The sequence below is a fragment of the Chionomys nivalis genome, chromosome 7 (genome assembly GCF_950005125.1).
Source record: "Chionomys nivalis chromosome 7, mChiNiv1.1, whole genome shotgun sequence".
Classification (NCBI taxonomy): Eukaryota; Metazoa; Chordata; class Mammalia; order Rodentia; family Cricetidae; genus Chionomys; species Chionomys nivalis.
In genome coordinates this window covers 28,484,251-28,497,704 of record NC_080092.1, presented here as the reverse complement: position 1 = coordinate 28,497,704, position 13,454 = coordinate 28,484,251, and the positions used below count along the sequence as shown (strand labels likewise).

General features: G+C 41.9%; 1 protein-coding gene across 2 annotated transcripts in view; it reads right to left on the bottom strand.

Annotated features, from left to right (window-relative positions):
• Positions 1–463: 463 nt before the first annotated feature.
• Positions 464–13,454, bottom strand: part of Clint1 (clathrin interactor 1) — a 58,377-nt gene continuing 45,386 nt past the window's right edge. The window contains exons 9-12 of one of the 2 annotated variants that reach the window (XM_057775873.1): positions 8,473–8,547; positions 5,072–5,358; positions 3,532–3,736; positions 464–2,507 (exon numbers count right to left, since the gene is read on the bottom strand). In XM_057775873.1, the coding sequence (XP_057631856.1) occupies positions 2,161–2,507; positions 3,532–3,736; positions 5,072–5,358; positions 8,473–8,547 (914 nt within the window). In that variant the 3' untranslated portion in view covers positions 464–2,160. The remainder of the gene's footprint in view (positions 2,508–3,531; positions 3,737–5,071; positions 5,359–8,472; positions 8,548–13,454) is intronic. The other variant, XM_057775875.1, reaches the window with a different exon arrangement.

Genomic DNA, 13,454 nt, shown 5'->3' with positions numbered 1-13,454 from the left:
TATGCAGGGAGACTATCTCAAAAGGCAAGAGAACTGGACAGGCCCTGACCGAGGGAGCACTTAAGTCTTTTTCTGTGGTGGGTTTTGAAACAAAAACCACTTTGGAGATGGCAAACTAAGTGTTGAGGTCCAGTGAGAAAGGGGACGGGGTCCTTCGTGTCCTCAGAGAAACAACAAAGAAAAGCAAGGGCTGGAAAAAATGTCTTGAGATAAATGCTACCAGAAAAACCAAAACCCAACAACAGCAAAAACACACTCAGGTATAAAACATTTACTTCCCTTAAAAACTATATATATTTGAGAAAGTGAAGACATACTTCTCAATTAAAAATAAACTAAGATTACAGGGTTCAAGCATAAATGAAGACAGCCTAGCCCACTGCCAGCAGAGGTGGCTGGACCGCTTTGAAGTAACAACATTTGAAAGCTCCCATTCTTTGAAACTAATTTAAACACACAGAATTGTTGAAAGATTAAAAACCACAGTCAGCTAATTACACCCTCTCTCATCTCTTATTCAGCAAATGAATCACTTTTCCTGCCCACTTAGCTGAGGTACATGGATTTCTGCCTAATTAGAAATGTTGTAGATGGGACATTAGCGAGAGCGGAGCGGGCCAGGGCGTCTCTGCCGCTTCATGTTTAATTCCTGACAGCAGAGCCTGATAGCAAAGAATAGAGAAGTCATTAAATAATTTTAAATTATTTATAAAAATTACTTTGCCCAAATTATAATTATTTTTCCCCAAATGGCCTTGCGTCTAGTGGAGTGAGGGAAGAGGCGGTTCCACGTTGATTTTAATGAACATTTTAATGTTATATATAACAGAACATCATGAATACAATGGAAACAAAGTTGTATCAATTGAATAAAAAAATTTTCAACATAAGTGGGGAGGTAATAATTCGATACTTATAGTATTTATTTTAAAAAATATTCCCAGCTTGAGGCTGAAACATTTAATTTTGCATTCCAAACTCTAGCATCATGATTTTCACGTGAGCTTAATGCAGAATCACAGCAGGAAAACAAAAAATTTAATTAACTTCCTTTATTTGTCATTAAATCAATAAAATCTCTGACTGCTACAGGTCTCCTTTAATAATATATATCGAACTTCTATTGGAACCATATTGCTAATGCCGTAATATAGACACTCGAAACCCAAACAAAACAAATACTGTATAAAATCTAAACGTGAACATGGCTGAGTCCTAAAATTTATATTTAACTTAAGGTTTTAATGCATTTTTACCTTTCAATTTTTTGAAAAGACACCAAAAAAGATAAAAATAAATATTTTTCTCTTCTGACTGTTTCTGACTTGAATGATGGCTACGGGGAGGTGCACAGAAGGCAGCCTTGCCAAGTCAATCACTGCAAAGTGCAGCCACCAACTGCTGCAGACAAACGACACAAAAGGTCTTCCTTCTCCAGCTTTTAAAGGAAACCGCAGTGCGTGCAGTCCTGAAAAAAAAACGTTTTCCCAGTTCTGCACGGGGCAGTTATAGAAGGAGACATGGGTGAAGCTCACAGCTATGCCAGCTGTGGACACAGGGTTCAATCCTGTAAGAACTCAGATGGCCTGTCAGCAGTGTTGCTGGGACCTCGGCAAAGGTATATACATCTAGCTACCTTTGATTTAGCCATAATCACATATGTATGCCTTTTTTTGGACAAAAATATATATTTTTATAAAAAACTGATCATCCAACTTTAATGATTTCGTATATGGACTCGAGAGTGGTAGTAAAGGAACAGACCCAATTGTGACAAGGCGACTGAGGGACAGAAAAATCAAGTTCCTCAGGAAAAGCAAAGTATAAAGTTAGAGAGAAGCACATTTCCTCAGCCCTGTGCCAGTCCTCCCACGGACTATCCTGTGACATGCGCTCTCCGACTCGGAAAGGCCTTTGCGGTCTCCTCACCATGAGTTGGGCATCTTCACTGGGGAAATCGATCCTGACTGCCTCGTCTGAAGTGGGTTTGTGTTGCTTCTGAAGTACCAGACACTTCACTTTATGCCTCAGACTTTTTGGTTCTTTATGTGGGTTATTTAATTAACTGATAAAAGAAAAGGGAACTGCTTAGCACTTTCCATCCCAGCATCACCTACTTGCAGCTACACATTCTTCTTCCACTTGCTTCTTTATGATCTTTTATTTGCTAAAGTTGGCAAAGTTTGCAAAGGCATCTTGCTTGGGCTGCACAGTTCCAGAAGGCATGGCCATGTTGGGCACGCCCATCCCCACTGGGCCTGCCAAGCCCATCCCCGTGGCTGACAGCCCCATGTTCATGTTCATGCCCACCATGCCCTGGCTCATCACTGGGGCGTTTCCCAGAGGGGCCATCCCCATGGTGCCCGTCATCACACCGGGCATGTTCATAGGCATGGGTCCCCCCATCAGAGGGTTAGTTTGTGGCCGGACAGGAAGCATGTTTGACGGAGAACTGAGGTTCACAGCTCCAAAGCTTTGCGTCATCACATTCAGAGGCTGTTGCATATCTACCAGGAGAAAGGAGAAAGGTAACTTCAACAGAAGTGAATTCTTAAGATTCACAGAGCAGAAAAATAAGACACATTTTCCTGACTGACAATACTTCTAAACCCAAGAAGAGAAGTCGATTAATTTGTCCTGGTTACATTCAACAAATATTCAGCAGATGTTGCTTTAGTCTCCTAGAGACAAAACATGACTCCAAAATATTGTTGAATCCTTCCTAACAAACTGTCAAAAGCAGTGTCTACCAAAATCCTTAAAAAAGTTTATATTTGTTGACGCAAAATATTATATGAAGGAAAAAGCAGATGTACAGGATGTATGCAAAATTTTTATGGTTAAAAAAGAGTTGGAAACAATTTAAATGACCAACAGGGAGCTGTGCGATGGTACGAGGGGAAAATCTAAAGATCATTTTTCTCTGAAAATGCTCAACAGAGGATAAACCATCATATTAATGTTGTTAAATGCAAATACCAAGAAAGAAAACAGTACATATATCCACATTATCACTCAGCACACTGAAAGAGAGAGGACAACAACCATGAGACAGGGGCCCTGAGCTGGGGAGTTCAGATGGCTTTGTTTCTTCATCACTGTTTACAAAAACAGCTGTACAGTAATTCTGAAAAAACAAACAAAACCCAACTTCCTACTTTGGATCACTATGGAACAAAAGCTGTACCAGTGAGCTCTGACTCGGTGCTTGGGTTTCTACACAGTCTCCTATGTAGTTCAGGCAGTCCTAGTAACTCAAAAGCCTCTCATGTGCTGGGATTAGTGGCATGCACTGCTCTCAGAAGTATTTTTATTTTAGAAGACCAGAGCCTTAGAACTCATAAATCTTATCATACCAGAAGCACAACACAGAGTTGGTGTGCTAGGAGGAGGGGTACCAACTGAACACTAAGCAGAAAATCTTAGGTGAATATGGTTATCTTCACATATATCCCAAGTGTCCTCAGTGTACGTCATCTATATTTGAATACAGAAGATCTGAAACACAGATGGGCATTTGAGGTAACTTACTCTGTTGCTGAATCATTGTGTTAAGCGATGGCTGCTGGGGCTTGGAAGGCTGCATACCAGGTAGTAAGTTGTCTAGGCTGATGTTGACGCTGGGGTCAGACCAAGTAGAGGGCAGGGTTTTGCTGGCCGACTTCTGGACCATATCTGCATTCTGATTATAGAGAGGGTTAGGCTTCTGCAGCACTGCACTAACGTTCTGCAGAGGCTGGAAAAGAAAAGTCCAATCTAGGAATCAAGACGACACCTTCATCACATACTAGCAAATTAATACTTCAGTGCCCTGAGAAACTTCCTAAATGGAGCCCTCCGAAGACCCTGGGTATTCTCCCGGATAGCAATGCCCAGTTCTCTAGAAGGTACTATCTGTAAAAAACACCCAGGGCAATTACCAACTTGAGGTTACTATAGGCCCCGACCCCCAGGAAAACAGACTGAGTAGACTCCAAAGGGCAGTACCTGAGTAGCAGCAAAGAACCACCTGCCAGATTAGCACAACCTAAGGTGGACAGGTGGAAATGCAGCCTTACAAACAGTGCAGGCCGGTCTGCTCATGTTATAAAGCCCAAGCCATCAAGCAGCAAGTCCACTGCACAGGCCCTGACTGGTGTTTCCCAGCTCTGTGCACCTCTAACTGCCTCGAGTGAGCGCCTCCAGTGGCACTCATTCATGAATGGACTCACAAAGGAAAAACTCAGGAGAAAGAAGCAGAGGTGTATGGTGGCTACTAAAGATAAATTTATAAAGGGACAGAAACAAGGAAAGGATGGTAGAAAAGAACTACCAAGGCAAAGGGTCAAAGGAGGACAACAGAGGCTGAAAGAAAGCCACTGGCCCTCTCACAATCACCTTTCTGCTTCTTTCTTCCCCTCCTTCATCCCAAACCCCAAAGATGAGGATCTATACGTTAAAACAAGTGATTAGTATCAGAAACACATCAGTAACTCAGCCAAAACTAACAAGTCCCAAGTACAACTCAGACACTCTTTCACCTCTGTCCATTCAAAATTCTACTGTTAAGCAATTTGTACTTAATTCCTAAAATGTGAATTTAAAAACTCCCATAGTTTACCTTTATGAAAATGAAGGTTGACAACAGGCCCAGAATGGGGGGAACATTCATCACTGAGACAATGCTTTTCTACATGAGCAATGATGCACAGAGAAACTTGGATAAGACAGAACCTGAACTTATTGATTATTTTCCATGGGTCAAAAAATGTATCTGCTCCCCCAAACAATTTTGTGACCCAACAGATTTCAGCATGTCTCCTTGTGCTAGCTACCATGCTTGGTATTTTAGGGACTTATGTAGGTAAGGCGGCCTTGCCCTCTAGAACACACCTGACTCTACCAAGACACAGTGGGTGATTAGCACAACCTACAAAACGGGCACAACCCCATCTCTGTTGTGCAGTCACGTGCCACCTAATGGTGTTTAGGTCCACAGTAGACTATGGGAAGGAGGGTTCCCTATTGTCTTACACTAACCCATCATCTTAGCAGGTGTAATAACAATCCCCAAGGGAAGCAGACAACTTACCTGTGATCTTGACATAGGCAAACCGAGCCCCACAGTATTAGTGCTCATCAGAGAGAAATTCATACTCTGGGAAGATGTCATGGTTGCCTGGGATGAGCCCATAAGATCAAACAGGTCTGAGGAGTTTGAGGCAGCAGGAGGTGGGCCTAAAGCTGGCTGTGAGCCACTGATGAGTTCTACTGCAGGCTGTGGGGCGCTGCCAAAGAGCTCACTACCGGAAGCAACGGGGCCTGATGGGGCTTGGTTGAAGGCACTCCAGTCACCAAAGTCTCCATTCCCACTTGTTGCTGTTATCAAGACAGAAAGAAGGCAGAGTAAGATGCACTCTGAAGTGCACAGAGAAATGCAAACTCTATGAACCGCAGCTAACTGAAGTTGATAGGAGTCCACGCAGGTTAGCATCTGTGGGTCGCATCTCCATCTGGACATTATCCTTCCTCATGAATATTACAAGACTGTTAACATGGTGGCAAAGAAAAGAGCTAGAACTCTCAAAGTAAAACCTACCTCTTGGCAGGTCTGTTCATGATACACAAAAAGCACCATGAAATGACTCCAACCAAGTCTGCATCAGTTAAACACGTGGGACTCAAAAAGGGAGGAAATTCTCTACTGATTAACTTCCTGCTGGGAGTGAGGACAACTCCACAGAGTTCAATTTTGCTCATCATTTAGAAGGTTCAAAGAGAAATCCAGTTGTAAATTATAGCTGTGTAATTGCCAAAACCCCAAGTTCATGATATAAAATTTATTAAGAACAAACAGAAATCATGAAAGATAAAAAGCTAATAAAACAAAGTGTGGGTATTTAATACATTTCCGTTAGAAGTTCTCCCTCTCCTTTTGTTTTCATGGACTCCACAGGTGCTACCACCTAGACTGCCGCTCCAGCATGCTGACTGCTTAGTGGATGTCAATGAACAGCAAGGGGAACTCATGTCTGAATTGATGCAGTCTGAAGGGGTATATACTGAAGGCTTAGTCTGTAGTTTGTGCCACTAAGAGGCAACTGGATGATGACTGTGTTAAGTTTATCAATGGGCCATTTTAGTGATGAGTTCACGCAGAGTAGGTGATCAGGAGGTGGGGCCCGGCTGGAGGAAGGGTGTGCCTCTGAAGGGTATATTTTGTCACAGCCCTGTTCTGGCAGCCTCTCCGCTTTCACTCTGAGAACAGCAGCCATTCTACCACAGGCCCAGAAGCAAGAACCAGCTGACGCCAGAGCCTCTGAAGCTGGGAGCCAAAGAAGACTTCTCACATGTCCTCTGTCCTCTCACAGTGATGGGAAGCTAACGCTTCAAGCTAGCTTTAGAAAGTCACCAGTAGCCGGGCGGTGGTGGCGCACGCCTTTAATCCCAGCACTTGGGAGGCAGAGGCAGGCGGATCTCTGTGAGTTTGAGGTCAGCCTGGTCTACAAGAGCTAGTTCCAGGACAGGCTCCAAAACCACAGAGAAACCCTGTCTCGAAAAACCAAAAAAGAGAAAGTCACCAGTAAGAGCTCATATGTTCCAGAGGCAAACTATTAAAAAGCAACTAATCAGCTAGCTCCTCTAGACCCGACTTTCAAATCTACACTGTAAAGATGGAGTAAGGGCACATGCGGCATCAAAATTATTACTTCGGACAATTCAAATGAGTGTACTGCACAGAAATGCTGCATCTGGCTTCTGGAAAAGCTGCATAACTATCTGTAATATACTGACTACCCAAGGAAGTCATAGTTAAACATTAGTTTGACTAGGCTACACATGATTCCAAGTAAATACACCTGTCCTTTAGGGAGGGACATCCGCACGAATAGGAGTCAGTGGCAGCTGAAAAAGCAGAAAGTAAAGAAACGCCATTTCTGGACCATCATCTGGAATTGTAAGTGCAAAGCTCCTCGGTCTCTACGGTCTGGGAATACGTGTCCAGCCTGAAAGGTCACCTCCACAGCAGCACTGTCTCATGAAGACACCAGTCACATGATGTCTTGAAGCTTGCACTCCTTTATGACTGTAGTAACATGCAGCACCCTCAAGAGAGAAACCCCACACTGTGCTGACAGTTTCAGGTAAGAGCGGGGCTGCTATTCTTTATCCAGGGTTTTACTATAACCATCTGTTAATCTTTACAAGACACTGTATTAGTCATTTTTACAATTCCTTCTTGATTATTAGATATTTTAAAACCATTTAAATAAGGCTGCTGAATGAACATAGACTTTATCCTAATTTTCCATTTGCAGGATCCCATTAAGCAGAATATGAGTGGAAATGGGCAAAGCATGCTGCTCCATCTGAAAACTCAGCCATCGGGATGATTAATCATGCAAGGACAAGATTTCAAACGGTGCAGACACTGTTCAGAAATGATTAATCACTGTTGTGGGTTCAGCCCCTGTGTGGTGGTGATCAGACTATATTAATCACACATATATGGATGGAGATGTATGAGAAGGCTGAACTAACATATTCAAGTTATTTGCATACTAGACAACTTCATATATACAAAATAAAGTCAAGGATTACCCAGGGAGCCTGTACAAGTAGGCCATGTTTACCTTCTACTTTGATGCGCCTATAGCACATCAGCCTTGGGAAGGTGTGCCATACTTCCAGAAGGAAGCAGTTAATCAATCACAGAACAACTCTAGTTTGGGGGGAAACACTTGGAATCTATAGAAGGAGGTTGTCAAAATAATGCAAACTATCCTCAAAGTTATGTGCTTTTCTTCCTAACCACTCCCTGAACTTACATTAGGTATCATTCAGTATAAAGAACAACCCAGGTTATTATAACAGCAACAGAGTCTACGTGATCTGGAGAGTAACACTGACTCAGTTACATACATTTCTCCCCTGGCCCTCATGCCTCTGATCCTTATAGCTATTGTTAAGTGCTCTCTCACACTGTGGGCCACCCAGATTCTATGAAAGAAATACCACAATGCCTTCACACCCTGAGGAAAAAGACAAAAGGACCTTAGTCTGCACTCTCCAGATCTCTAGAGATATAACCATCTATATAAGGAACCATGGTAGGTGGTGTTTATCCTTAGCTTCAGAAAGCTGCCCATTTTCATTCCTGGAAAACCAAGCCAACTAAGGGAAACACTAATTATTGTGCTTTTGCTCTAAAATGAGACCCATGTACTTACACTCATCCCTGGAGGACTAAAGAGTATGTTATTGATATAGGTGGGGTTTGCTGGCTTATTTTGAGTCGTATGCAACTAAGTTAACTGATCTAGCACACCTAAGACACTGAACCAATTTATCTTGTGGATAAAATGATTGGGAATTGAGAATGATAAATACCATAGGGATTGAAAATGCTGATTAATAGCTGTGTGTATGCATGTCAACTTTTCTGATAACTTTCTACAACTTCTGGTTGTGGACAGTCAAATCATCTCATACCTTGGGAAGGGAAATTGCCTGATGCAGCAGCTGAGCTGAAGTCAGCAAATCCCCCAAATAAGTCAGTGGATCCTCCTAGAAGGCAAAAATGGGGACGTTTTGAACAATTACAAACAATTTCAGGAATCCTTTTCAGGCAACACACAAAAATATGCCACAGGAGAGGTCCATGCTCACCAGACAAGCTGGCCTGCTTGCCTGTGGTTCTCCCAGCCAAGGTTCTTGGACTCCTTGACTCTTTGACATCCCAATCTGTTAAAACTTTATCCCTCCCTCCCCCACCACACACACTGAAATTAACCAGACCCAAAGTCCATACATCTCAATGGACTTCTATATAGTTAGAACAGTCATTCTGAAGCTGTGGACCTTCAGATGGAATTTTACATTTTTACTATCAGATGTATTTCCACCACCACCAAGTGAAAATTCCATGTTAGATTAAAACCAGAAAAAACAACTGACTGTATATCCTCTTTCAAAACCGATACAGAGCAAACCATGAAACAAAAAACCAGACACACACACTGGGGAGGGTGTTGGCATCAGATCTCCTTGGAATTGGAGTTGCAGGAGGTCGTGGTGTGGATGCTGGGAACTGAACTTGGGTCCCCTGCAAGGGCAGCGCATGAGCTAAACCGCTGAGTCATCTCTCCTGCTTCCAATTTCAATGTTGTTGTTGTTGGCTTTTGTTTGGTTGTTGCTTTTTTTCTCCCATGTCAGGAATTTTCTGTGGAGCCCTGGGTTAACCTGGAACTCACTTTGTAGACCAGGTTGGCCTTGAACTCAGAGATCAGCTTGCCTTTGCCTCCCTAGTGCTGGGATTAAAGGCACTTGCCACAACCACCTGGCTTACAGTTTTATGTTTTAAAACAAAAACTTGGGGAAAAACTTTAAGTTTTCTCCCATTGAACAGACAATGGGAGAAAACTCAGCGTGATAATGCTGCCTTTTCTCTCTTGCTCACTTCACAAAAGATTAAATGCCTTTTCTTTTTTTTTTTTAACACATGGGGGAAAATCAGCTTTTTGCTACTATTTACTTATTATTTTTATTGTGTGTATGTGTGTCTCATGACACATGCTCTGGCACACAAGCAGAGGTTAAAGGTCAGGATCTGCTTGTGTAATTTGAGCCATCCTGTCAACCCTTGCTACAACTGCTAAGCTGATGTTTTTAAAATGGCAAAATCACAGCCACTGGGTCAATCTCCTTCACAATTGGTACAATACTACAAAGATCAGGGATTTATTTTTAAGATCTAAAACTTTAAGCTGCTGTCTTTATTTTTGTCCTTAAGGTTTTACTTCTTAAGAGTCAGAACCTTAGAAGTCTAGAGCAGCAGCTCAGTTACAGTGCTTTTAGTGTTATGTGAACATTACATAGGTTACATCACAGCTGCTTAGCCTGCAGTGCTTAGAAACTAGCCAGGTAGGACTGCAACATCTGGGCGGCACTCAAACACCACCAGGGACAGCTTCCAACATCTGGTGCCATTTCTGAATTGCTTTATCGCTGCGAGACATTCTGTCCCATCTGCTATCCTCAGCTGGGTTAATTAAAGTATAACCCCGCCCCTTCTAAGATGGCCAGCACAATAAAGGGAAGAATCAGTTTCTGGTACATGTGTGTTGCTCTTTCTTTTGAAGGTCCATTTACTGCAGCCAACTATCAGCAGGTGTAACTGCTTCCTCCTTCCCTCTCCACACTGCGCACCATTAGACGCACTACAGATACATCTGTACAGCAGCCAGCTAGTGCCAACCACAGGCTCTGCACTCCTACCAACACAACCGTGCCCATGGCTATATTAACACTCATCCAAAGGACAGTATCAAAGTACTTTTGTTTTGTTTTTTTCCTTACAGGTATATGGGACAAGATAAAATGCTATGAGCACAAAGAACAGTGAGATAAATGTGCATACAACAGACAAGCACATATTAAAAGTTAGCAGGGAAATGAATGTTGCAAACATTGGAGCTTAATATTCAAGTTTGTTTTCCATGTTCCTTCATGTTCAACATTTTGATCAAAGTATACTGCTAACAGGATGACAACTTCTATTAGCAGTAAGGGATTTCAAAACAGATCATTTTAATTTGCTTCATGCAGGCAGTGAATAAAACACCAGTAATTTTTATGCTAAGCACAGACCATCAAATCTGAACTAGTCTAAAGTTCAGAGAAAAACCCACGCTGCAGATAAAAGCGGTGAAGAGCACAGATTTTAAGAAGCTTTTCATGAATGTGGTATTTCAGTGTGTCAGTTCTTTCCCTTCTCCCATCTACACGAAAACTATACACATCAAATGTACACGGCAACTCCTACCCAGTCTACCCACTCACGTGTGGCTTGGTTTCTACATGACCTGAGGAAGGAGCAGTGAGAATGGGCATGCATGCTCTATAGCATGGATCTGCCCTTTTCTGATGCAACACAAAACCGCCTTTAACTGTAAGAAGTGTTTGAGAAATTACAAACCCGTTTCTTCAGGGGCAAGCTTCTCAGAAAAGGGAGAAACACGGTGATGCTCTAACAGCACAAGTGCCCATGCTCCAGCACCTCCCATATCATCTCTAAGGAAATACAGGGAAGACTCTCTCTAAGAGTGCTATATGAGGAAGACCACTGCAGATTCCCACATGAGAGCTGTCATCATAAATGAATCATATCCTTCTGCCTTTCCAGGGCAGCACGGAGGTTATTTACAACCACCATCTGGGAACATGAATTTTCCAAAGCAATACTGGGAACAAGAAAAAACATGGACAGACAATGCCTAAACTACAAATGAAAAATTAAATAGTTGAATTCAATGCACTAAAAACTGAAGAGTTTTAATATATATAAAGTTAAGTGACTGATGAAAAAGAACTTTTAAATAATCATTAAGAATAAATACCTACACTAGAGAGAAAAAGAAGCCTAGACCACCAGTAGGCATAGTCACAACTGGCCTATAAAATATAATGTGTTCGAACCCAGTACTCAAAACGAAATGTGATTACTCATAAAACAAAGATTCCGAAAGGTGTACATGTCCTGTGTTTGGAACAGAAGAATTTATGAAAACGTCAGACAAGCTAAGAAACCTGAAGTACAGAAAACAGAGATCATTAAGTTAAAAAACTTGGTGTAAATCACAGCAGGACAGCAGACAAGCTATCCTCACTATCAGGTCTCACAGCTTGGCCACATAATAAATGCTAACGTCCATCTGACTGAACACGCACAAAGAACACTGGGGAGGCAATGTGCACACCTGGGAGGCCAATGTAGAAGGGTCAGGTGTGCAGCCAGTCTGGGCTGGACGGCAAAGCCTCATCTTAAAAGCATTTTACAAAGAACAGTCACCAAAAATGTTGACAGCTACCTTTATATATTTAATTTGGTGCAAATCAGTTGTTTCCCACATTTAAAAAGTGGGCACAATCATCATCCCCATCAGTGAAAAATTCCCTAACAATAACTTTGAGTAACCCAACTTAAAGATAGCTTCCATCCAATGCACAATGATGTGCTTAGACTGCCCACAGCGCTTCCAAGTCACATAGAATGCAGTTAGGGTCAAATGGCAATGAGAAATTTGGACTTAACACATGTTGTTTTGTTTTTTACTTGACAAAAGGAATTTAGGCTATACCAAGACCTATTAACACGGCTGTTCTAGGTACTGGTGACATATTTCTCTCCACTCCCAAGAGAAACACATCTTATAGAGCAACAAGACAAGACCTAAACTCTTAATCAGAGACACAAGGCCTACAGGGTGGACCCATTCTAAAAGAGAAATGAAATGATTTTAGCATTGTTTCTAGTTGGCTTAGTTTCTAATTTTAATACCTATTTTCTGGCATCATCTTAGGAAAATGCTCCCTTAAAAATGAGCTGTTATGTAGGAGGCACTGAACCATCACTCTAGGAGCCTGCAATGGAAGATCACAACAGGACAGTTATCAAAACAATCTCAAGAGCAAGCCGACAGCCTAGGTTTTGCATGTGCAGTTTTAAATTTGGTCAGATGGTCCATAGTGATTTTAGCAGACACTCTGTAAATGTAAAATATGAAGATGTAATCACACACCCACACGAGGAGGAACGGAAGACAGGAGGAAGCAGGAAGAAGCACAGAGAACCTGAGTGTGGCTGGTGGAGACACTCATCTGATGAGTGGTACAGATGTTCATCTGCTTGCCTCACCGTCTGCAGCTGGATTACTGGCATGGAAGCCCTGTGATGAATACAGGACATCTGGCATATCCTTACACACTCTCATGTGCAAGTGCTAAGATTTAAATCTAACTTCCTTCTGTGGCAGAACTTCAATTAAGACCTATAGTTAAATATACTATTTCAAACGAAATAATTAAAAAGTAATTCTGATGTCAAACCACGTTCAGCTGCTTTTGAGATAATATTAAGATAAATTTTAAGGGCAAGAAACCTTCCAGATTTCATTTAAACCCTTCCCCAGTTATTGTACTAGTATTAACTGTTGTTCATATACAATTAGTCTACCATTTATACCAGAGAAGAAAAACCACACAAAGGTTTTTTTCTGCTCAAAGCAATCTTGGGATCACAGAGGAAGTCACATCCACACAGCTGACCTTCCTAGTTCATTCTTCTTTGTTCCACAGAAGCACAAAAGGGACCTTTCAATATTTCATGCCAGGAAGTCCAAAATAGTTGATACTCCCTAACACTGTATCCACATTAGATGGCTGTATGCTAACCACAAGTCCATAAAATAGTTCAAATCTTAAAGATACAAAGACAGCACATCTGTTGTTAAACAAGGCAGCATTTACCACTGAGAGCACTGCAGTCTCACCAAGTCACAGTAACTTTGGGACAGTTATAGAAGAGACTGGAAGGGAAATGAAGAATCTCAGAACTGGGTCAAACTAGATATCTTGCAAGTTTATTCCTAGGTCAGTAATTTTATGACAGTAGGCAAGAAAGAAGAGAGAATAAC